This window comes from Cherax quadricarinatus, chromosome 49, assembly GCF_038502225.1.
Source record: "Cherax quadricarinatus isolate ZL_2023a chromosome 49, ASM3850222v1, whole genome shotgun sequence".
NCBI classification, from domain to species: Eukaryota; Metazoa; Arthropoda; class Malacostraca; order Decapoda; family Parastacidae; genus Cherax; species Cherax quadricarinatus.
Window position 1 is genome coordinate 17,970,753 of NC_091340.1, and position 26,868 is coordinate 17,997,620.

The following is a 26,868-nucleotide window of genomic DNA, read 5'->3' on the forward strand; positions in this document are numbered from 1 at the left end:
TGAAAGTGAATATAGATAAGAATAAGGTGATGAGGGTATCAAACGAGTTAGGTAAAGAAAAACTGGATATCACATTGGAGGGAGGGAGTATGAAAGAAGTGAATGTGTTCAGATATTTGGGAGTAGATTTGTCAGCAGATGAGTTTATGAACTGATGAAGGAAAAAAGGTGAGTGATGCATTGAGGTATCTGTGAAGACAAAAAATGTTATCCATGGATGCAAAGAAGGGAATGTACGAGATTAAAGTGGTACAGTCCTCCCTCACAAATCCGGCATCATTGGGACCTGTAGTGTGCCAGATTACTGAGTTTGCCGGATTACAAAGTGGTTAGGTTAGAATACACTTAATAAAATTAACCAACTTGACTTACACAAAGTTCATTGAACATCGGCAAAAATCGAACATTTCCTCTACTTTGAGCTCAATTTCAAGGTACTTTTCATCATGAAAGCAATCAAAATCATATCTATTTCTGTAATATATCTTTCATTCTATCAAATGAGACCGAAAAAATGAGAATATCACCATAAAAAACATACAAAAATATACCGCTAAGCAGCCGCTAATGGCTGAGAAGTGAACTCCACTATTTATGGTCTGATTTCTTTAATTTTTGGTGTACATTAAGAAGTATCTTTCCATCATACATTGCTCAAGTTTCAATAAGATAATCCAACAAACAACTGAGAAAATAATATAATAATAATATAATAATAATAATAATAATAATAATAATAATAATTCTTTATTTACTACATGTACATGTACAAGGTATACAGGCCTAGCTGACATCAGTGACATACTACTATATAGAAAGCCACTTGTTATGCTGAGTATTTCAAGAAAATTAGGTCAGTGCCCCAGGATAACACCCACACTAGTCGACTAACATCCAGGTGCCCATTTACTGATGGGTGAACATAGACAACAGGTGTAAAGAAACACGCCCAGTGTTTCGTGGCCTGGTGGCTAAAGCTTCCGCTTCACACACGGAGGGCCCGGGTTCGATTCCCGGCGGGTGGAAACATTTCGACACGTTTCCTTACACCTGTTGTCCTGTTCACCTAGCAGCAAATAGGTACCTGGGTGTTAGTCGACTGGTGTGGGTTGCATTCTGGGGGACAAGATTGAGGACCCCAATGGAAATAAGTTAGACAGTCCTCGATGACGCACTGACTTTCTTGGGTTATCCTGGGTGGCTAACCCTCCGGGGTTAAAAATCCGAACGAAATCTTATCTTATCTTATCTTCTACCCTGGCTGGGAATCGAATATTTACCAAAAATCATACATGGCTAACCCAAGCCAGGTACTAGAAATAAGCCATGCTGACTTTTTTGGGTTATCCTAGGTTCTCTACACATATGCTGCTATGTGTGATAATCTATATAGAGAAAATAACTTTTTTGTTTCAGGTATGTGGTGCAGTGCGAGTGTATATCACAGTTAGCCCTGCGCAATACTGTTGTCTCTAATATAAGCCATCAAGACAGGGATAGGAGAATGGTATTTGTATACCATATCCTCTTCATAACTCTGTCGAACTGCTCGGTGTTATGCCAAATATTATTTATTCTGGAGTATTTAACATGTTTTATGTTATTTATATTGTTTATTATGTCATATTAGATCAACTGTGATAGGCAAATAAGCTGTAGTGTTGATATTAGCATAATAATAAAGCATATTCTCCTGCTTCATGAGACTGAGCTCATGGCAACCGACAGTGGCTTCAAAGCCACCTTATCTTTAATGGATAATGTACTGTGTAGGTGCTTTACATAATGAGAAGCATTTCTTTTATTCATTGGAACCATGGCTAGGGCTAAAAGTAAGCAGGTTAAAACAATAAATGGAGAAAAAGAAATTGGAATGACTTATGCAGCAAGTAGCACCACCAAACAGTACCAGCAGGTTGGTGTGGCGACCCTGGAAATTTGAAATTATGCTAGCCAAAATTAGTGCCGAATAACTGAAGGAACCGAATAACTGGTTGCCGGATTTGTGAGGGAGGATTGTACTAACAATTCAATTCAATTCAAGTTTATTCTCTATAAGGATTACAATGCTGAGTTTACAGAATTTGGTTATTGTGTGGTTTACATGTAGTAAAATACTAATTACAGAGGGGGCCACTAGAACACCTAGCATGGCTAGGCATTTCGGGCAGACTTAGATTAATTCTTAACTTTAAAATATTACAAATTATGAGGTAAGTTGGTATTATGGCTAAGTGGCTAAATACTAGTTTGTGAGTTTAGCAATGTGAATGATTTTGTTTTGGCACAATACATAGTTTCAGTATTGGAGTATCACAGGTATCACTCTTGTATGGGTGTGAAACAAGAGTCGTGAATGTTGCAGCGAAGACGAGGCTGGAGGTGGTGGAGATATCGTGTTTAAGGGAAATGTGTGGCATAAATATTATGTAGAGAATTCATAGTGTGGAAATTAGGAGATGTGGAGTTACAAAAAGTATTATTCAGAGGGCTGAAGAGGGGTTATTGAGGTGATTTGGTCATTTAGAGAGGATGGAGCAAAATAGAATGACTTGAAGGATGTATAAATCTGTAGTGGAGGGGAGGAGGGGCTATGGGTCATCCTAGGATATGATGGAGGGAAGGGGTAAAAGATGTTTTGTGTGCAAGGGGCCTGGAGATGCAGCACGCATGCATAAATGTGTTAAGATAGGCGTGAATGGAGAAGAATGGTTTTTGGGACCTGACAAGCTGTTGGAGCATGAGTAGGGTAATATTTTGTGAAGGGATTTAGGGAAACCGGTTAGCCGGACTTGTGTTCTGGAGGTGGGAGGTACAATGCATGCACTTTGACCGTTTCGCTGCCGAGACCCCGCTTACAAACTTGATCTTAGTGTCAAAGAATTTAAAAAAAAAAAAAAAAAAAAAAAGGCTTTTTTCATGAAATGATAAGAGAATCTATTCTCGAAGGCAATGACACCAAAAGTACGAAATTTGATGGAAAACCTACGGAATTCTGCTCTCGCAAAGTTAGTGGTCTTGGCAATGTTTACACATCAGCAATTTTGCCCACTTTGAGCCCTGTTTTCAGCCAATTCCACTCTTCCAGTTGACCAAACTCATAGCTATTTCACTAGAACTCCATTTGTTCTATTGATTAAGTACAAGAAACTGTCCATTTACCAATTTCAACTACCCAATAAAGTGATCAGATATTGGTAATTTGGCCAATTTCATACACAATTTGAGAAAAGGCCAATTTCAAAATAGGCTCCAGAATTAACAATACAAAGATTCCCAGCACTAAAATGTTTTCTTTGTTCATTAGTCACGTCTCCAGGCCCCAATTATATTATGCTTGCTTTCCATTTTGAATTTTTATTCACACAAAAAATAGAAGATTTACTGTTATGCAGACTACTGTATAATGTAAAAATGGCATAAATAATATCAGCCCATTTGTGAAAGCATATTAGACTCACCAGTTGATGTGTATCGGACGTGTGACATGATTTGTTTGCTCTTAAACATTGGTAAAAAATGAACATTTCCGCTACTTTGAGCTCAATTTCAAGGTACTTTTAGTCTGTAAGCCATTCAAAATCATCTCTATTTCTGTAATATATCTTCCATTCTATCAAATGAGACCAAGAAAACGAGTATACTATATGAAAATACACTGCAAAGTCAGTGTTTTTTTTTCTCACACTGACCACTCAGACCCATTCTCTTGAGTGTAGGCCTACCAGCTTTATCCCGCAAGATATGAAGCCACTACAATTTTTGCGTAATATTATGGGACTGACACTGGCTGGCAAGCCGTAATATTATGGGACCGCCACTGGTTTACAAGCTGTAATATTACGGGACTGACAGTGAAAGGGTTAAAGGAGGGGTTTGGGATACTGGATGTTTGGAGTGACATCTAAACTGTCATATCTGGGCACCTCTGCAAAGACATTGTTTATGTGTTAATGATGGTGAAAGTGCTCCTTTCTTTTTTGGGTCACCCTGCCTCGGTGGGAGACAGCCAATGCGTTGAAAAAAAAAATTATAATGTGTACACCATGCAATAACAAATACAAGTGACAGTAAATGCTGACCAAGCTGGAGAAGGACATCAGAGAGCAACTTCTTATCTTCAACAATGGCATGAGAAAGACGATTGGTAAGAGCATATTCATCCTTGTGTGAACATATCAGGACCACCCAGTGAGGCCACATACACCATCAGTGTAAGTATATCATCCAGTGATACACCATGTGTTCCTCAGGTTTTGAGAAGCTGGAAGATCTGGAAAAAATAACAAATCAGTATAAATTACAATAAATCAATATCATTTTTGTAAATCCAACTAAAATAAATGAAGTAATAATAAAAAGATATAGCCAAAACAATAAATTGGAAAGGTTAAAGTTAAGAAATGGGGTTAGAAGCCTATTAACTACATGAGCATCAAAAAAAATGTTAATATTAAAGTAACCTTTTAGTGTAATGTATACACACCAAGAGTCATACATCTCTTGTTGTATATGCTACAAAATGAAAAGCCAAATCAGTCATGGACTTTTATTTTTAACCCTTAAACTGTCCAAATGTAGATCTACATTTGCACGTGTAGCGCTCCAAATGTAGATCAATGTTTTATTTTTCATTCCTTCAAATTTGGCACAATAGGCTTGAGTCGCCTAGACATGAAAGAGTGGGTCTGTGCACTCAGTGTGTGCACTATTAAAAAAATCTGGGAGCACTTAGTACCTTGTGGGAGCACCAGTTCAAATGAGCACCAGCTAGAGCAAATAGTGTGGCAAACACCAGGGATTCACAAATGCCATGTTGCATGTAAATAATGATACATCCAAGTAAATGCAATTTTCCACAATAATAATAATAATTATACCATGGTATATTTTATATATTGACAGATAATAATATAACGCTGAAAATCTGTTTTAGCTATAAACAACATGCTCATTGGGGAAGCCAGGTATAGATACTCAAAAATTAGGGACAAAGGAATTAATGTACAATTGCTATGGATCCCATCACACATTGGATTACTCCTTCATGATAACCTGGAGTTTACCTGGAGAGAGTTTCGGGGGTCAACGCCCCCGCGGCCCGGTCTGTGACCAGGCCTCCTGGTGGATCAGCGCCTGATCAACCAGGCTGTTGCTGCTGGCTGCACGCAAACCAACGTACGAGCCACAGCCCGGCTGATCAGGAACTGACTTTAGGTGCTTGTCCAGTGCCAGCTTGAAGACTGCCAGGGGTCTGTTGGTAATCCCCCTTATGTGTGCTGGGAGGCAGTTGAACAGTCTCGGGCCCCTGACACTTATTGTATGGTCTCTTAACGTGCTAGTGACACCCCTGCTTTTCATTGGGGGGATGGTGCATCGTCTGCCAAGTCTTTTGCTTTCGTAGTGAGTGATTTTCGTGTGCAAGTTCGGTACTAGTCCCTCTAGGATTTTCCAGGTGTATATAATCATGTATCTCTCCCTCCTGCGTTCCAGGGAATACAGGTTTAGAAACCTCAAGCGCTCCCAGTAATTGAGGTGTTTTATCTCCGTTATGCGCGCCGTGAAAGTTCTCTGTACATTTTCTAGGTCGGCAATTTCACCTGCCTTGAAAGGTGCTGTTAGAGTGCAGCAATATTCCAGCCTAGATAGAACAAGTGACCTGAAGAGTGTCATCATGGGCTTGGCCTCCCTAGTTTTGAAGGTTCTCATTATCCATCCTGTCATTTTTCTAGCAGATGCGATTGATACAATGTTATGGTCCTTGAAGGTGAGATCCTCCGACATAATCACTCCCAGGTCTTTGACGTTGGTGTTTCGCTCTATTTCGTGGCCAGAATTTGTTTTGTACTCTGATGAAGATTTAATTTCCTCATGTTTACCATATCTGAGTAATTGAAATTTCTCATCGTTGAACTTCATATTGTTTTCTGCAGCCCACTGAAAGATTTGGTTGATGTCCGCCTGGAGCCTTGCAGTGTCTGCAATGGAAGACACTGTCATGCAGATTCGGGTGTCATCTGCAAAGAAGAAGAGTACCCAGAAGGAGAATGTAGAATATAACTTTGGTATAACTGTGTCTAGCATTAGGAATAGTATTAGGAGAGAAGTAAATAATGAAAATGATTGTCATTTTTGTGGAAATTGGTGTCACGCCCCTTGTGCAGATATCCAAGAACTAGCTACAAGCAGTATTAAAACAGGGAAGTGTTTTTGGGTATGCCCAAATGAGATAAATCTGTGGACTAAAATCACAAGGGTATTAAAAGAGGTCAACATCAAAGCTGCTTTCATAGAAAACCTGGAAGCTTTCTACAACAGATGGGAACATAAAAAGTCTGGGCTGAATGGTACTGCCCTTGATACTGGCCATGTAGTCAGAAACTGTAAGGCTGGAGATGATGTCCTGGTAGTCAGTAAATGTGGGGCTGATAGTGCTGTCCTGGGAGACAGTAATGGTGAAGCTGGAGGTGCTGTCCTGGGAGACAGTAATGGTGAAGCTGGAGGTGCTGTCCTGGGAGACAGTAATGGTGAAGCTGGAGGTGCTGTCCTGGGAGACAGTAATGGTGAAGCTGGAGATGCTGTCCTGGGAGACAGTAATGGTGAAGCTGGAGATGCTGTCCTGGGAGACATTTTGATTTTGCCACCGAAGTGGCTAGTTTATTGTGCACCCCATATCCATCCTGTGGACGGTAGCGCGAGAGCATATGGATACACAAAAGGCCTAGGAACTAGGCCCCAAAGGGTTAACAGGAATACATATGGATTTATATCTACATATCTATAGTTCACTTATCTGTTACAAGCAAATTTAGGAAATTTGCTTAGTATATCTGGTATCTTATTTTCATTAATAAGATATCTTGACATGTCACATAGGTTATTATACTGTCTGTCTCTGTATTCCTCAATAAGTGGACAATTAAGCACATAGTGTTCAAGAGAGTGACCATATGCCTGATCACATAATTTACATTTAGTTTGATCATCATCTGTGTGTCTCCCAAACTGCCAGAAGTACTTGTAACCAAGCCTAAGCCTGGCCACTACAACATCAGTCAGTCTGTTCACATTGCAAGTTGCTCCATAAACATACTTATCTACGTTCATGTTATCATAGTGGGTTATAGATCTACTCAGGCTTCTAACTGCATTCCTATAACAATCATCTTCATTATTTACTTCTCTCCTAATATTATTCCTAATGCTAGACACAGTTATACCAAAGTTATATTCTACGTTCTCCTTCTGGATACTCTTCTTGGCTAACATATCAACTTTATCATGAAGGAGCAATCCAATGTGTGATGGGATCCATAGCAATTGTACATTAATTCCTTTGTCCCTAATTTTTGAGTATCTATACCTGGCTTCCCCAATGAGCATGTTGTTGGAGTCATTATATGAGCCAAGAGCCTTCAATGATGACATAGAATCAGTAATGATGATAGAGTCAAGCTCAGTGTCATAGGTTAGCTTTAGCGCCATTAGGATTGCAAACAATTCAGTTTGCAGTGTAGACGCCCAGTTGTTAATTCTTATGCCTAACTCAACAAATTTATTATTGTTCTTAACTAGGGAGGTGGCAACAAGAGCAGATGCAGCCCTGCCAGAAGACTCCTGTTTAGATCCATCAGTGTATATAACTTGTGATAACTTATTACTACCAGCTAGGCGAAAAATTTCTTCTTGAGCAGTTGCTCTAACAAGAGATTTAAGGAAGGGATTACTAGCAATGAGCTTCTTGGGAGGGACTTGTAGGTATGTGATACTAAATGAACACATCTTCCATGGAGGGGAGAAATGCTCTTGTTGCCTACAGTGATACAGTTCATGCAGGTTATAAAACTTAATGCAATTGCACGTTTTCACAATCCATTTAGATCTGTGTGTATTTACCTCTAGACACTTGGTAAGATTCACTGTGACAGTGTCTGGTTCGTTTCTCAACATTCTAATACCGAGTACAGTGTTAATTTCAACAATCCTATCACTGATACTAGAAATACCAAGCTCCTTCCTCATGTTAAGAACTTTTGTAGATCTGGGAAAGCCAAGAATAGTCCTGAGAGCTTCATTTTGCATTAACTCCAAGGGTCGGAGGGAACTTTCTCTAGCTAATATCAACATGGGAGCAGCATAATCAATTAAGGACCTAACATAGGCTATATACATCATTCTCACGATTCTCACATTAGCACCATAGTTGGGATTGTAGCCAGCAACAGCTTTGAGAGCATTTAGCCTAGCTTTACATTTCTTGTTTAGTTGTGGTATAGTGGATTTGTTAAAGGGTACATCTACACCAAGATATCTGTAAGTTTTAACGTAGCTAATGATTTCACCCTGCAAATAGATGGGTGGGGGATGTCGTTTGCTTGTTAATATCTTTGTTTTAGAGGAAGGTATTATGAGGCCTAGTCGATTACAAATTGCTTGAACTTCATTAAGAATGGTATTCATCTTCTTATGCCCTGTTGTATGGATCATGATATCATCAGCATAGCTTATAGCTATATGTTTAGGTGAGGCAGGTAGAGCATTTAGGAGAGCATTAATCAGAATATTAAATAGCATGGGACTAAGAACTCCTCCCTGCGGTGTACCTAAAGACATTTCTTTAGAATCACTTCTGAAGCCTTGGTAAAGGACAGAGGATACTCTATTTGACAGGTATCCTATTATCCAGCAGAGTAAGCTACCACCAATATTCATTTTGGCTAGTTCATGTAGTATAACGGTTCTGTTTGCAATATCAAATGCAGATTTTAGATCAAGAAAAGTGGTAAAACTAGTAGAGGTGTGTGCAGTGAGAAAGGTGGAAATACAGTTCTGCACACTTTTACCTTTCATGAACCCATAGAGGTAGGGGGAAAGTTGATGTCTGATTCTGTAGTACAATCTGTTAAGCATCATTCTTTCAAAAGTTTTGCAAAGACAACTAGTTAAGGAGATCGGCCTAAATGTATCAGGCTGTTGGGGCTTAGGGATAGGCACAATGAGACTATTGGTCCAGGAAGTAGGAAGAACGCCCTCAATGTAACTGAGATTATACAGTGCCAACAAAGGGTTATCAGGCACGTGCCTTAGAGTTCTGAGAATATCATAGGTTATACCATCCTCTCCAGGAGCAGTTGATCGACCTTTGGTTAATGCATTATCTAATTCATACTCGGTAAAGAGGCAATCACTCTCATCAATATTTTGGCTCATAAAATTAATCAGTTTCAACATTTCTTCAGAAGTACTCTCTAAATTTTTTCTAATATGAGATGGAAGGCTTTCATGCCTGGATGTTTTGGACCAGTCATTTATGAGGTCATTTGCTTTTTCAAGAGGAAAGGGATGAGCAACATTGCCAGTCTTTTTCCTGGTTATTTTATTTATACCTTTCCAAGCCAAACTCAAAGGGGTGGACCTATTTAATCCACTAACAAACTGTTCCCATTCCTGTTGCCTAAGTTCTTCCTTTCTATTCCTTGCATTTGTTGGTGCAGCTTGGAACGTTCTGAGCAGGTCTGGGGTTCTACATTCACGGTATGCTTTACCAATCCTCCTAGCTGCATGTGTTAGATTGCATAGCTGTGGATCATTATAGTATTTACATTGGTTTTTATTGTTATTTATAGTGGAGGGTATTTGTTTCCTATTCCTGCCCACTTGATCTGTGAGAACACTCTCAATAGTGGTAATTAAATCATCATTAAATTTTTGTGTGCCAGTGGGCTCGTAATTCTTATACCATTGATCCAAGTGGTTAATAAAGTTGTCTCTGTGTTCTGGTTTGAGAATAAGTTTCCTCCTTCTGTATTTAGCTCCTTGATTGCTGGAGATGTGATCAAGATTGACAGTTGTTAGTCTTGGGAAGTGATCAGATAGAAGATCATCAACTATGACAGAGTCACGCATCGTATATGATGTATTAAATCCAAGACACAGATCTAGTATGCCACCATATATGTGAGTAGGCTCAGTAGTGCCCACAATTCGAACATTATCATGCTCATTCAGCAATCTCACTAGTTTAGTTCCATTGGTGTTTGTAATAGACCCACCACAGGACACAATAGATATCTACCCTCTACCAGGATACACAGCAATTCACAACTGCAGAACAAACCAAGTTGGGGGTGGTATTGCAATCTATTACTCTAACCAATTATCTTGTCTTAGCACCACTTGCTTTAGTGATGAATATGGGGAATACATTTTTGCTAATTTTACTGTAAAAAACCTTAAGACGCCTATAACAATTGGTGCCATTTACCGGATACCTCACACAAACATCCCAAATTTCAGTGAGAAATTAAAGTCACTAATAACAAACAGACAAATGAATAAGCACCACCTTCTCTTAGCTGGAGACTTCAACATCAACCTTGGCTTACTAGATGATCAGCCTGTAACTGATTTCATCAACAATATGAACAACACACTTCTCATACCAACAATAACTAAACCAACCAGGCTCACTGAGACAAGTGCAACCATAATAGACCACATATGGACCAATATACTAGCCCCCCTTAAATCAGGGATAATCACAGATAGCACTACAGACCACTACCCTACCTTCCTCCTGACAAACATTAGTAAACCACCACTTGAATACAACAAAGTCTCATTTAGACTCCATGACGAGGCCTCAGTAAGGAAGTTCACAGCTGACCTAGAGACTGTTGATTGGCCTACAGAATTCTCCAAGGCCAATGGTATTGATGACTGGACAGACATCTTTCTTAACAAATTACTTAGACTATACAACAAACATTGTCCTATAAAAACAAAACAGATCACAAACAAACGGCTTGGTTGCCCATGGCTAACCAGCACCATTCTGAAATCCATTGACAAGAAACACCAATATGAAAAGCAATATAGACAGGGCTTAATACACAAAGATATTCTTAAACACTATTCATCAGCTCTCACCAAAGTAATAAAAAAAGCCAAACAACTATACTACTCCAGTAGATTCACAGACACTAGAGGAGATATAAAAAAGACCTGGAAAACACTCTCTCAGATTCTAGGGACCCACAAACTGAGAAAAACCAAGAATATTGTCCTAACTAAACCTAATGAAACACCACTACATCCCACTGACACAGTTAGATAAACGACTTCTTCTCAAACATAGGATCTAATCTCGCCAGTAAAATCCCACATACCAATGCCCATGCCGGGGACTACCTAGATGGAAATTTCCCTAATTCCTTCTATCTTGCACCAACTGAGCCCACGGAAGTCATTGAGATCATAAAGTCACTTAAAAATAACTCGGGGAATCTGTCTCATGTCCCACCATTACTGTACAAGCGAGCGGCCCATGTCCTTTCGCATGCTATTTCATTACTTTTTAACAAGTCAATAGAGACTAGCACCTTCCCGAAACTACTCAAGATGGCAAGGGTTACACCAATACATAAAGGTGGTGACCCTACAGACTTAAACAACTATAGGCCAATATCTAACTTACCATTGCTATCCAAAATCTTTGAGAAACTTGTGCACAGGAGACTGTATTCATTTATAACGGCTCAAAACATACTCAACCCCTGCCAGTTTGGATTCAGGAAAAATAAAAGCACTAATGATGCAATCATAAAAATGCTAGATCTGCTTTACACAGCACTGGAAAATAAGGAATATCCACTAGGAATTTTTATTGACCTAAGAAAAGCTTTTGACACAGTAAACCACGAAATCCTACTCCACAAACTTGACCACTACGGTATAAGAGGCCATGCGCTTGCTTATTTCAAATCTTACATTACTAATAGGTATCAGTACGTCACCATTAAAGACACAGCATCAGCAACACGGCCACTTGATACTGGAGTTCCGCAGGGAAGTGTCCTTGGTCCCCTGCTCTTCCTCATATACATCAATGACCTACCAAACGTATCCCAACACCTAAAACCCATTCTCTTTGCTGATGACACGACTTATGTCATCTCTCACCCTAATCTTGCCACCCTTAACACCATTGTGAATGAGGAGCTGATTAAAATATCGACTTGGATGACAGCCAACAAACTTACGCTTAACACCGACAAAACTTACTATATAATGTTTGGTAGCAGAGCAGGAGAGGCACAAATTAACATTAAGATTGACAACACTCTAATTACCAGAAATAATGGGGGAAAATTCTTAGGCTTATACCTTGACAATAACCTGAATTTCAGCACCCATATCCAGCATATAGCCAAAAAAGTATCCAAAACGGTTGGGATCCTCTCCAAGATACGATACTACGTGCCGCAAAATGCCCTTCTCACACTATACCACTCACTTATTTATCCATACCTCACCTATGCTATTTGTGCTTGGGGATCAACTGCAGCAACACACCTAAAGCCAATAATAACCCAACAAAAAGCTGCAGTAAGAATAATCACTAAATCCCATCCCTGGGAGCACACCCCCCCACTCTTCAAAGATCTAAACTTACTCCCAGTTCAGTACATCCACACTTACTACTGTGCAATCTATATCTACAGGGCCTTAAACTCTAATATCAACCTTGACCTTAAACGCTTTCTTGATAGTTGTGACAGAACCCACAGGAATAACACCAGAAACAAACATCTCTACGACATTCCCCGTGTCCGACTAAACCTTTACAAAAATTCAATGTATGTCAAAGGCCCTAAAATCTGGAATACCCTACCTGAGAACTCTAGAACTGCAGACACATTCATCACATTCAAAACTACCATTAGAAAACATCTTATCTCCCTGATACACCCCGTCAACTAACTTCACGAATACCACCTGGTGGTTCACACTTACACTCGCACACTCATTTGACCATAAACAGTAATATTAATCTCAGTCTTAATATAATGAATCCTGTGATACTCCAATACTGAAACTATATACTGTGCCAAAACAAAAGCATTCACACTGCTAAACTCACAAAATAGTATTTAGTCACTTAGCCACAATACCAACTTACCTCATAATTTGTAATATTTTACATTTAAGAATAAAACTAAGTATGCCCGAAATGCCTAGCCATGCTAAGCGTTCTAGTGGTACACTCTGTAATCTCAATTTTACTACATGTTAAACCAAACAATAACCAAATTTCTGTAAACTCAACATTGTAATCCTTATAGAGAATAAACTTTGAATTGAATTGAATATGTCTGGCATTAAAATCTCCAAGAATGATGGTAGGTTCACTATTGATGCGATCTGGTAAAGCATCAGGTCGAAGCTGGTTCGCTGGGGCATAGAGATTAAAAATGTTTATTACCTGGAGTTTACCTGGAGAGAGTTCCGGGGGTCAACGCCCCTGCGGCCCGGTCTGTGACCAGGCCTCCTGGTGGATCAGAGCCTGATCAACCAGGCTGTTGCTGCTGGCTGCACGCAAACCAACGTACGAGCCACAGCCCGGCTGATCCGGAACTGACTTTAGGTGCTTGTCCAGTGCCAGCTTGAAGACTGCCAGGGGTCTGTTGGTAATCCCCCTTATGTGTGCTGGGAGGCAGTTGAACAGTCTCGGGCCCCTGACACTTATTGTATGGTCTCTTAACGTGCTAGTGACACCCCTGCTTTTCATTGGGGGGATGGTGCATCGTCTGCCAAGTCTTTTGCTTTCGTAGTGAGTGATTCTCGTGTGCAAGTTCGGTACTAGTCCCTCTAGGATTTTCCAGGTGTATATAATCATGTATCTCTCCCTCCTGCGTTCCAGGGAATACAGGTTTAGGAACCTCAAGCGCTCCCAATAATTGAGGTGTTTTATCTCCGTTATGCGCGCCGTGAAAGTTCTCGGTACATTTTCTAGGTCGGCAATTTCACCTGCCTTGAAAGGTGCTGTTAGTGTGCAGCAATATTCCAGCCTAGATAGAACAAGTGACCTGAAGAGTGTCATCATGGGCTTGGCCTCCCTAGTTTTGAAGGTTCTCATTATCCATCCTGTCATTTTTCTAGCAGATGCGATTGATACAATGTTATGGTCCTTGAAGGTGAGATCCTCCGACATGATCACTCCCAGGTCTTTGACGTTGGTGTTTCGCTCTATTTTGTGGCCAGAATTTGTTTTGTACTCTGATGAAGATTTAATTTCCTCATGTTTACCATATCTGAGTAATTGAAATTTCTCATCGTTGAACTTCATATTGTTTTCTGCAGCCCACTGAAAGATTTGGTTGATGTCCGCCTGGAGCTTTGCAGTGTCTGCAATGGAAGACACTGTCATGCAGATTCGGGTGTCATCTGCAAAGGAAGACACGGTGCTGTGGCTGACATCCTTGTCTATGTCGGATATGAGGATGAGGAACAAGATGGGAGCGAGTACTGTGCCTTGTGGAACAGAGCTTTTCACCGTAGCTGCCTCGGACTTTACTCTGTTGACGACTACTCTCTGTGTTCTGTTAGTGAGGAAATTATAGATCCATCGACCGACTTTTCCTGTTATTCCTTTAGCACGCATTTTGTGCGCTATTACGCCATGGTCACACTTGTCGAAGGCTTTTGCAAAGTCTGTATATATTACATCTGCATTCTTTTTGTCTTCTAGTGCATTTAGGACCTTGTCGTAGTGATCCAATAGTTGAGACAGACAAGAGCGACCTGTTCTAAACCCATGTTGCCCTGGGTTGTGTAACTGATGGGTTTCTAGATGGGTGGTGATCTTGCTTCTTAGGACCCTTTCAAAGATTTTTATGATATGGGATGTTAGTGCTATTGGTCTGTAGTTCTTTGCTGTTGCTTTACTGCCCCCTTTGTGGAGTGGGGCTATGTCTGTTGTTTTTAGTAACTGTGGGACGACCCCCGTGTCCATGCTCCCTCTCCATAGGATGGAAAAGGCTCGTGATAGGGGCTTCTTGCAGTTCTTGATGAACACAGAGTTCCATGAGTCTGGCCCTGGGGCAGAGTGCATGGGCATGTCATTTATCGCCTGTTCGAAGTCATTTGGCGTCAGGATAACATCGGATAGGCTTGTGTTCATCAAATTTTGTGGCTCTCTCATAAAAAATTCATTTTGATCTTCGACTCTCAGTCTGGTTAGCGGCTTGCTAAAAACTGAGTCATATTGGGACTTGAGTAGTTCACTCATTTCCTTGCTGTCATCCGTGTAGGACCCATCTTGTTGAAGTAGGGGCCCAATACTGGACGTTGTTCTCGATTTTGATTTGGCATAGGAGAAGAAATACTTTGGGTTTCTTTCGATTTCATTTATGGCTTTTAGTTCTTCCCGCGATTCCTGACTCCTAAAGGATTCTTTTAGCTTAAGTTCGTTGCTTGCTATTTCTCTGACCAGTGTCTCCCTACGCATTTCAGATATATTGACCTCTTTTAGCCGCTCTGTTATTCTTTTCCGTCGCCTGTAAAGGGAGCGCCTGTCTCTTTCTGTTTTACATCTACTCCTCCTTTTTCTTAGAGGAATAAGCCTTGTGCATACATCGAGTGCCACCGAGTTAATCTGTTCTAGGCATAAGTTGGGGTCTGTGCTGCTTAGTATATCTTCCCAGCTTATATCGGTTAGGACTTGGTTTACTTGGTTCCACTTTATGTTTTTGTTATTGAAGTTGAATTTGGTGAATGCTCCCTCGTGACTAATCTCATTATGTCGGTCTGGGGCTCCGCGCATACATGACTGAACCTCAATTATGTTGTGATCTGAGTATATTGTTTTTGATATGGTAACATTTCTTATCAGATCATCATTGTTAGTGAAGATGAGGTCTAGTGTATTCTCCAGTCTAGTAGGCTCTATTATTTGCTGGTTTAAATTGAATTTTGTGCAGAGATTTAAAAGCTCGCGTGAGTGTGAGTTTTCATCAGAGCTGCCTCCTGGTGTTATTACTGCAACAATATTATTTGCTATATTCCTCCATTTTAGGTGCCTTAAGTTGAAATCCCCCAGGAGCAAGATGTTTGGTGCAGGAGCTGGAAGGTTTTCCAGACAGTGGTCAATTTTTAACAGCTGTTCCTGGAATTGCTGGGATGTTGCATCCGGAGGCTTGTAGACTACCACAATGACTAGGTTTTGGTTCTCGACCTTTACTGCTAAAACTTCCACTACATCATTTGAGGCATTTAGCAGTTCTGTGCAAACAAGTGACTCTGCAATGTACAGGCCAACCCCCCCCCCCCCTTTTGCCTGTTCACTCTGTCACATCTGTATAGGTTGTAACCTGGGATCCATATTTCGTTGTCCAAGTGATCCTTTATGTGGGTCTCAGTGAAAGCCGCGAACATTGCCTTTGCCTCTGCGAGCAGTCCACGGATGAAAGGTATTTTGTTGTTTGTTGCTGGCTTTAGACCCTGTATATTTGCAAAGAAGAATGTTATCGGACTGGTGGTATTGTTGGTACTGGGGGGGGATTTTTTTTCCGGCATTAGTATCTGTATCTGTTGGTTTGGAGTGGAGGCCATCGACTGTGGTTCCACTCCAGGAATGACTGGATTTGGTGTACGATTTCTGCCATTTCCTGCCAGTTTTTTTTCCTTCCTGGCACTAAAAAACCTCTCCCTCTTGAGTGGCTGTGGCTACCCAGGTTTTCCCATGGCCTGGATGTTTTGTATCTTTTTGTCCCCTTTAGATGGTATGCCTGGCAATTTAAGTTATAGCACAGTCTTTCCTGTACTGAAGAGGTACACAGTTCAGGGTGAAAAAGCTTACAGGAAGGGAGTTTGCATTTTCCTGTTGTCATATGGGTATGGCATTTTCTAGGGTGGTCATAGTTGCACGTCCCATCTGTTTTTCCAGATTTCCCATGCCAGCAGATACCGAGTGCATAGTATGTGCACAGGCTTGGTTTCCGTTTGCCTTGGGTTTCTGTGACTGTATTCCCTGTTGGTGCATGTTTCCCTGTCTTACTTCTATCCTCCCTAGCACCAACAATGGAGCTCCCACCAGTTGTTTTTGGTAATATATCCTCACTATTGCTAGTGGAGTCCTCTTGTTTGCTATTTCCTGCGGTATTTCTAGTTTGCAATATTGGTTTTATCTTATCTTTGACTACACTTGTTTCCCTACTATGGCTCCTGTCCCCTATGAGGTCATTTATATGTATTCCTTCCTGCATATAATTCCCGACTACCTGGACAAAATCTCCAGCTTCACCATTACTGTCTCCCAGGACAGCATCTCCAGCTTCCCCATTACTGTCTCCCAGGACAGCATCTCCAGCTTCACCATTACTGTCTCCCAGGACAGCACCTCCAGCTTCACCATTACTGTCTCCCAGGACAGCACTATCAGCCCCCCATTTACTGACTACCAGGACATCATCTCCAGTCTTACAGTTTCTGACTACATGGCCAGTATCAAGGGCAGTACCATTCAGCCCAGACTTTTTATGTTCCCATCTGTTGTAGAAAGCTTCCAGGTTTTCTATGAAAGCAGCTTTGATGTTGACCTCTTTTAATACCCTTGTGATTTTAGTCCACAGATTTATCTCATTTGGGCATACCCAAAAACACTTCCCTGTTTTAATACTGCTTGTAGCTAGTTCTTGGATATCTGCACAAGGGGCGTGACACCAATTTCCACAAAAATGACAATTTATGCATGTGGAAGCCCGTTTGTTTGACTGACCACAGACTACACACAGCTTCATAATGATTTGAATGGTTGATTTACTGCAATTCTACTAGCAACCTCTTGAAAATTCTATTAATAACCTGCTAGGTAGTGCACGAAACCGTTTGAAACCAGTCCAGGGTTCGGACCAGTCAAGGGTTCGGACCAGTCAAGGGTTCGGACCAGTCAAGGGTTCGGACCAGTCAAGGGTTCGGACCAGTTAAGGGTTCGGACCAGTCAAGGGTTCGGACCAGTCTATCTGATCTGAGCAGTGGGTCACTTATTTAAAACATACTGGTCGGTGATTTGAGCTAACACATGAAGGATCTACTGGAAATTATCTACCCGAGTAATATGTGATTTGATTGATACAAAAGTATAACTTGCGTGTTGAAGAGCCGGTGACTGCTGGCACTCCTACAATGACGAACGGTCGACCTCCACCCTTGTTTATCAATCGCTGTTTCTAGCTTCTCTATTTTTTTTTTTTTTTTTTTTTTTTTTTTTTTTTTTTTGTCCGTCTCCACCACAATAAATGCTATATTATCACTATAGTTGACTGGTGCAAATTTTGGAGGAAGGACGCTTTTTCTGTAGTAATAATTGCTTCTCGTTGTGTATATTGCGACCGCTGGTAACTACAGGTTATATGAAATTCACAGTAACGTCTGGTATTTCAAGAAAAAGAAACTAATGAAAGTCACTCCACTCCACTAAGTACCATTATAATACTGGTTAGTTGCTACTACAGCACTGTATTCTGCTATTCACTGGTATCACTAGATTATATGCGAGTACACTAGCAGGCCAGGAAGATTATTAAAAACAGCTGACCTGTGGTAAGATTCTGGCGACTTCTGGCACCTGCCTCTATAGGCTTATCACTTCATTTACAAATTCACCTGTTTTCAAATGACACTTTAGCCTTTATCATCAATATACTAGGGAGCCACTATAGTATACACTATACACTATGTATACTCAATGTTATCAGGGAGACTTTCTTTCCTCTGACACAAAGTTCAATTATTATTTTTTCACACGGGACAGGCCTATGATTCCCCTCTGGCAGTAAACTCTGCTAGGTATGCACACTAATTCTCCTTTTTTGACTCAGTATATAATGTTTTCCGCCCAAGATTGGTTCCAGGCGCTAGAGGGATGTATCGTATAGGATTGATATACTTTGACACCATGATACTGCATGTTAACTCGACTCTGCAAGGAAAGGAGTGAATGTGGCAAGTTCTTTCTGACATACATCACACAACAGTTGGTTGACCTTAGGTCATAAGCTGCATATCCAGGCAAGTTTGGTGGAGGTGCTCCATCTTTCAATCTACATTCCTGCAAACAGATGACATCAATATTCTTGGTTGCACTAATATGATGTAAGTCAGGCAACCGCTTCCTGATGGAAGCAATGTTCCATGAAAAGATTTGTAATGTATCCATTGTAGTGAGTTATTACAATCTCTTGCTCATAAGATGGTAAAACTATTATGCTTTGACTGCAGTGTGCAGATACTTAAGAGCAAATAGCATAGTTTGTACGTCTTTATCTTCAGAACCTTTATTTTTAAGCATTTTTCGGCATTTTGGCAGCCAGTTATAAGGCAATTTTTGAAGGCAAGAGTTATGGGCTTCTTTCTCACAAATTGCTGGAAGCTGAACGGAGATTGCTGCACTTTTGACATCATCACCATGCTCAAGAGCATCATCCTGATTACATATATTTATTAAACTTGTCAGGATCTGTTCAAGATGCTCAATTTTTTTCTGGAAATTTGTTATAATATGAGGAAGGTCAGTTGAATCCAATGCCTCTCCGGAGGATGGCACTTCTGGGTTAGTGCTTCCTTTAACACCTATCACCTTAACAGGTACCATGGTTACATTAGTGTTCTCTGTTTCATCATTCATTGCAGGTAGGTCCTGTGCATCTGACTCATCTCCAATTTCCAGGGAGGTTACCTGTGTGGTGTCCGTCTGACTGTTGTAGTTGTGTGTATTGGGAGAAATGACAAACTCATCCCCATATTCAGGTGTAGCCATAGGTATCTGTAGTGGCAGACCAGTAGTTCCATATGTGCTAGCAGGGATGGCTAGCTCCTCCACAGCTGGTGTGTGTGATGGCATTCTGGTATCACCAGAATTGTTTGCAGTGAGGTGGGGTTCTTGCACACTTTGCAGAGGTTCAGTCTCAGATCTGGCTGTGGTAGACTGGATGGCCCCATCCTCAGTTACCATTAAAGGACTGTTATCAGGTTTACCTCGAAGGTTGTTTGGGTTCTGACTGCAGTCCTTGTGGGAAACTGTAACCCCAACTTCTTTACAGTTAATACACTTAAATTTTTGGCTGTCAGGGCCTACTGTGCATTCTCTAGTGGAATGTTTCCCAGCACACTTACCACACCAAGAATGTAGTATTCCACAGTCTACTGCAACATGGCCATAGTGCTGGCATTTGTAACACCTACGTTTAGGGGGTAGGTACACTTCGATGTTTAGGAAACGTAAACCATGCACCCAGATATTCCGGGGGAGGGGCACAGGACCCACCCAACTGGCAATAATTTGGGATTTTCCTTTAAGTCTTTTAGGCTTGATGATATGCTCACTTAGAGTCAGATGGGATGGGTCCATGCAGAGAGGGTATCCAAAGATTATGATACTGACCCATTTTTTAAAGTGGGGAGTGTCTGATTGAGGTCGGAGCAGCTTAATATCCCCATAAGGTGTACTAAGTAGATCATTGATCAGCTCTTTATTCTGTTCCACAAACACAAAGTTGTGTGTGTTTTTCCTAAATTGGGTCCTTGAGTTAGGATGCTTGTTTACAGCTTCCATTAGCCATGCACACTTAGCAGGCAGCGGGGTGTTGTCAGGGAAGTTCAGCTTAACACATTCTTCCTTTGAAGAAAGACTTCTTGCAGCCTCTGTGCACCAAGGACGTTTAGTATCACATTGTGTACGAGTCAAGTGAGTCTGACTACGTCGACGCTCTAGCCCTTTCTCACTTTTTCTCTTTTGTTTACTTTTAAAGGTCTGGAAGCTATCATCATTTCCATCACCTGCAGAAATAGGTTCCTCTATGACAGTTGCCATGTTTGCCAGTGATGATATCTGGTGTAAGACTCACAACACAAGAATTCCTCGCTTATCTTTCCCTTATAGCTTATGCAAGAGCAAATATTCACTACAAAGTCAGAAGTCCAAAATAGATCACAAGACACAAGTGCTCAAGTTCAATGAACACCTCCAACCATACTCAACCCAGACCACCACCACTCAATACGACACACACCCCACCAAAAAACACACTCAGAGACCTCTTGTATGTGTGTTAATAATATGGTACATATAATGATATAATGGATGGTACAGGTGAGGTCTTACACCATATCACAAATTACAAAGATGAACAGAGAGAGAGAGAGAGAGAGAGAGAGAGAGAGAGAGAGAGAGAGAGAGAAAGTAGGTAATATTGAGCATAAAATTAGAATTCTGACATACATCACATTAAACATGAGGTTCAAATGATAACTTCCACTTGAGATAGTTCAGGCTACTGCCACCTAATGTACCTCACTGAAATAATAATATAGCAGACATCACAATGAACGCTGAAGACAACCTCTTACCCCAACCATAGATTGTACCTGGAGTTTACCTGGAGAGAGTTTCGGGGGTCAACGCCCCCGCGGCCCGGTCTGTGACCAGGCCTCCTGGTGGATCAGCGCCTGATCAACCAGGCTGTTGCTGCTGGCTGCACGCAAACCAACGTACGAGCCACAGCCCGGCTGATCAGGAACTGACTTTAGGTGCTTGTCCAGTGCCAGCTTGAAGACTGCCAGGGGTCTGTTGGTAATCCCCCTTATGTGTGCTGGGAGGCAGTTGAACAGTCTCGGGCCCCTGACACTTATTGTATGGTCTCTTAACGTGCTAGTGACACCCCTGCTTTTCATTGGGGGGATGGTGCATCGTCTGCCAAGTCTTTTGCTTTCGTAGTGAGTGATTTTCGTGTGCAAGTTCGGTACTAGTCCCTCTAGGATTTTCCAGGTGTATATAATCATGTATCTCTCCCTCCTGCGTTCCAGGGAATACAGGTTTAGAAACCTCAAGCGCTCCCAGTAACTGAGGTGTTTTATCTCCATTATGCGCGCCGTGAAAGTTCTCTGTACATTTTCTAGGTCGGCAATTTCACCTGCCTTGAAAGGTGCTGTTAGAGTGCAGCAATATTCCAGCCTAGATAGAACAAGTGACCTGAAGAGTGTCATCATGGGCTTGGCCTCCCTAGTTTTGAAGGTTCTCATTATCCATCCTGTCATTTTTCTAGCAGATGCGATTGATACAATGTTATGGTCCTTGAAGGTGAGATCCTCCGACATAATCACTCCCAGGTCTTTGACGTTGGTGTTTCGCTCTATTTCGTGGCCAGAATTTGTTTTGTACTCTGATGAAGATTTAATTTCCTCATGTTTACCATATCTGAGTAATTGAAATTTCTCATCGTTGAACTTCATATTGTTTTCTGCAGCCCACTGAAAGATTTGGTTGATGTCCGCCTGGAGCCTTGCAGTGTCTGCAATGGAAGACACTGTCATGCAGATTCGGGTGTCATCTGCAAAGGAAGACACGGTGCTGTGGCTGACATCCCTGTCTATGTCGGATATGAGGATGAGGAACAAGATGGGAGCTAGTACTGTGCCTTGTGGAACAGAGCTTTTCACCGTAGCTGCCTCGGACTTTACTCTGTTGACGACTACTCTCTGTGTTCTGTTAGTGAGGAAATTATAGATCCATCGACCGACTTTTCCTGTTATTCCTTTAGCGCGCATTTTGTGCGCTATTACGCCATGGTCACACTTGTCGAAGGCTTTTGTAAAGTCTGTATATACTACATCTGCATTCTTTTTGTCTTCTAGTGCATTTAGGACCTTGTCGTAGTGATCCAGTAGTTGAGACAGACAGGAGCGACCTGTAAACAGAATTACTAAAAAAAAAAAAAAAAAAAAGAAAAAAAAAAAAAAAAAAAAATAGGTAATGTTACAATGACAATGAGATAAATCACTCTGGTTGACTTCCTTGGTCCATCCTGGGTAACTCACACATTACTATGTTATACATGTATGCAAGCATAAGTGTGCAGCTGTAGATAGATGAACCAGTACCTAAACAATCTCACTTACACACGCGTTACTATGTATGACAAGTGTTACCAAGTACACCAAGTGTACACTTTATCACTTAGAATACACTTTTGTTGATGTAAATATAGGTGAGAGTGGTACACCGCTGGTCGTAATAAACACACTTAACTTCTCAAGGTCACACACTAGGCCCAGCTTCTGGAGTTACCAGCGTTTTAATGTGTTTATTATGTGTCAGTGCGTGTCTGCAGTCATTAAATTGGTGTATCAGAAGTTAACCACTACAATCCAGTTGATCAAATAGTCTAAAACAATTTACACAATGTATAACTAGAAGTATAATGATTGCAAATTGTTACTATTACAATTTTAACTAGGCGCTAGACCCACTAGATGGGATGGCAAGGAACATAGATGTTAACAGGCTGACTCTTGCTTAACACAGTTGAAAGGTAACCGAATTACTCAAGTAAGAAAGTATTCATGAAACTGAACATTATGCAGCAGTAAGCTTGTTCACAGTAAAAATACAAAGCATAAGTTACACACTCACACCACAGATGAACACTGCAATTTGAAATATTACTGGGAATTTAGCAGTAAAGTTTCAGTCTGAACGAGAAAATGTATTAGAAAACACAGCAATGACACTAGGACAAGCAACTTAATTATGTAACCGTATTTAATAGTTCAGTTACACTGAGCAGAGCATGTATTACACTGATTTATCAAATGTAAGGAGTCACTACACTGAAGTACACTCTGAGCCTTTTAAAGTCTTAATACAGGCTTACAAATGACAATTAACTGTTGGGGAAAGCAGCACTTAACACTTCTAGCACACGTATGACAGATGAATGTTCACTGTGTACAAGCCAATCACCACAAGCTTACTATGTTTATAAGTGAACCTCTGGCATGTCCCATTCAAAATGTCAGCACTGCAATGCTCGTCAAATTGTTCTCAAGCCACTACAGGAAACACTGGTATGCCAGCAGCACTGCAGAACGTATACACAGACATGCTGGGCCCTAGGACAGCTATAACTGCAGGCTGCCTTAGCTTGTTCTGGCTAGCTTCTAGTGCTGCCCTCAAGCTTGCTTGACTCTGCTCGCCAAGCCCGCGCCAACCACCCGGACACCTGCTTGCAGCAGGCAGGCAGGCACACAGGAGACACTCGCAAGATGAGCGGAGTGCGGCACAGAGGACATGGGCACTCAAACACCCATGTGGTCTGGCAAAAAAAAAAAAAAAAAAAAAAAAAAAAAAAAAAAAAAAAAAAACGCCTCTAGACCACAAGCAAATAGAGGCGAACGGCTGAGTTCCAAATCGAGGAAGGAGAAGGGACAAGGAAGGGATATTCACCTCGCTAGACACAGGCAATATGGGTGTAGTGACCTGCAGGTCGCAGTGCAATTTTCAAGGTCATTCACTGGGCCCACAGTCGTCTCGAGAGTTACCAACCCTGTACTACTTGTTAACTCCAAACCCGCAGCACTTAACACATCTAGCACACGTGTCTTGGAATGACACAAATTTTCACTACATAAGAACTAGTTCTCACAACACCGAAGGTACGGCCGGAACACTGTAGAACGTTCACAAAGGCATTCTGGGATTCAGAACAGATGTACCCTTGGCCTTCACTGGCTGGCTTGGAGTGCTGTTTGGCCTGGATCAGCTAAACTCGCCCTTATCCCATATGTAGATAATGGCGACAAGTTAAGGGATACCGGTGAATAGGAAAGTCGAGGAAGGGACATTCACCTCACTAGACACACGCAGTATGGGTGTAAGTGGCATGCGGGTCTTAGAGTGCCATTTTCAAGGTCACCCAGCAGGCCAGACATTCCTCACTCATTTTAAGCCTACGTAGGTACTGATGGTAGCACAATGTCCTAAGTCAGCGTAATCCACTCATGCAAATAGTTACAACAAATCTGCAGCACTTGCGGAACTCACATATTCGAGTACCAGCGGGGCAGCAAAATACACCTCTACACTGCACGTCGTTGATAGAGGCGAACGGCTGAGTTTAAAGGCGGACTGTTGTAGATACAGGAGAACAGCAGGGGTAACTGAGCACGCACATTCGCCTTTATTCACATAGTCAATATGGGCGAAAGTCTCAGGCAGATGATGCAGTGCCTCGCTCAAGGTCACAGGCTGAGGCAGACTTCTCAAGAGTTACCAAACACTGCAATATTTGTACAGATTGTTACTCACTCCAACTTGCAAAAATTCTAGCACACCTGTCTTGGAGTGAAAGACGAATTTTCAATGTGTGGACACCTGGGTTACCAACTCACGTAGGACTGCACACTCGTCGTTATTCCTCAGGTTGGTAAAGCGATGAGTTGTGAGCATTTTGAGAGGCATGAGTAGCAGTGGACTAGCAAAATTCGCCTCTACACTGTATGTTGATAGAGGCGAAAGGCTGAGGTAAAATGAAAGGCAGAGGGGAAGCAGAGGCCTGTGAGGGCCTTTGCAAAAAGGAAGACTATTTCCAGTGTTTCACTAGGTATATCCTTAGTCACAGCTCGCACATAAGAGTTCTCACAACACTGAAGCTGTCTTCCAACAGTAGGAGTTTTAATGATGACTTATCAGCCGGGAGAAATGGGTAGGCCTGCGAATTAGTAGGTCCAGATCCCCAGCACACGTCTACTCCCCTCAACCACTCAGCCGAGACTGCTGGGAGACAGTAATGGTGAAGCTGGAGATTTTGTCCAGGTAGTCGGGAATTATACGCAGGAAGGAATACATATAAATGACCTCATAGGGGACAGGAGCCATAGTAGGGAAACAAGTGTAGTCAAAGATAAGATAAAACCAATATTGCAAACTAGAAATACCGCAGGAAATAGCAAACAAGAGGACTCCACTAGCAATAGTGAGGATATATTACCAAAAACAACTGGTGGGAGCTCCATTGTTGGTGCTAGGGAGGATAGAAGTAAGACAGGGAAACATGCACCAACAGGGAATACAGTCACAGAAACCCAAGGCAAACGGAAACCAAGCCTGTGCACATACTATGCACTCGGTATCTGCTGGCATGGGAAATCTGGAAAAACAGATGGGACGTGCAACTATGACCACCCTAGAAAATGCCATGCCCATATGACAACAGGAAAATGCAAACTCCCTTCCTGTAAGCTTTTTCACCCTGAACTGTGTACCTCTTCAGTACAGGAAAGACTGTGCTATAACTTAAATTGCCAGGCATACCATCTAAAGGGGACAAAAAGATACAAAACATCCAGGCCATGGGAAAACCTGGGTAGCCACAGCCACTCAAGAGGGAGAGGTTTTTTAGTGCCAGGAAGGAAAAAAAAATGGCAGGAAATGGCAGAAATCGTACACCAAATCCAGTCATTCCTGGAGTGGAACCACAGTCGATGGCCTCCACTCCAAACCAACAGATACAGATACTAATGCCGGAAAAAAATCCCCCCCCAGTACCAACAATACCACCAGTCCGATAACATTCTTCTTGGCAAATATACAGGGTCTAAAGCCAGCAACAAACAACAAAATACCTTTCATCCGTGGACTGCTTGCAGAAGCAAAGGCAATGTTCGCGGCTTTCACTGAGACCCACATGAAGGATCACTTGGACAACGAAATATGGATCCCAGGTTACAACCTATACAGATGTGACAGAGTGAACAGGCAAAAGGGGGGGGGGGTTGGCCTGTACATGGCAGAGTCACTTGTTTGCACAGAACTGCTAAATGCCTCAAATGATGTAGTGGAAGTTTTAGCAGTAAAGGTCGAGAACCAAAACCTAGTCATTGTGGTAGTCTACAAGCCTCCGGATGCAACATCCCAGCAATTCCAGGAACAGCTATTAAAAATTGACCACTGTCTGGAAAATCTTCCAGCTCCTGCACCCAACATCTTGCTCCTGGGGGATTTCAACTTAAGGCACCTAAAATGGAGGAATATAGCAAATAATATTGTTGCAGAAATAACACCAGGAGGCAGCTCTGATGAAAACTCACACTCACGCGAGCTTTTAAATCTCTGCACAAAATTCAATTTAAACCAGCAAATAATAGAGCCTACTAGACTGGAGAATACACTAGACCTCATCTTCACTAACAATGATGATCTGATAAGAAATGTCACCATATCAAAAACAATATACTCAGATCACAACATAATTA

General features: G+C 41.6%; 1 protein-coding gene across 7 annotated transcripts in view; it reads right to left on the minus strand.

Moving 5' to 3' along the window:
* LOC138854111 (uncharacterized) overlaps positions 1-26,868 on the minus strand; it is a 423,710-nt gene that overhangs the window by 14,133 nt on the left and 382,709 nt on the right. For 2 of the 7 annotated variants that reach the window (XM_070095237.1, XM_070095235.1), the window contains exon 2: positions 4,083-4,273. In XM_070095237.1, the coding sequence (XP_069951338.1) occupies positions 4,083-4,203 (121 nt within the window). In that variant the 5' untranslated portion in view covers positions 4,204-4,273. Of the gene's footprint in view, positions 1-4,082; positions 4,274-10,345; positions 10,496-10,569; positions 10,697-11,476; positions 11,763-11,795; positions 12,353-26,868 lie in introns of those variants that run through there. The other 5 variants (XR_011393317.1, XM_070095234.1, XM_070095233.1 and 2 more) reach the window with 5 other exon arrangements.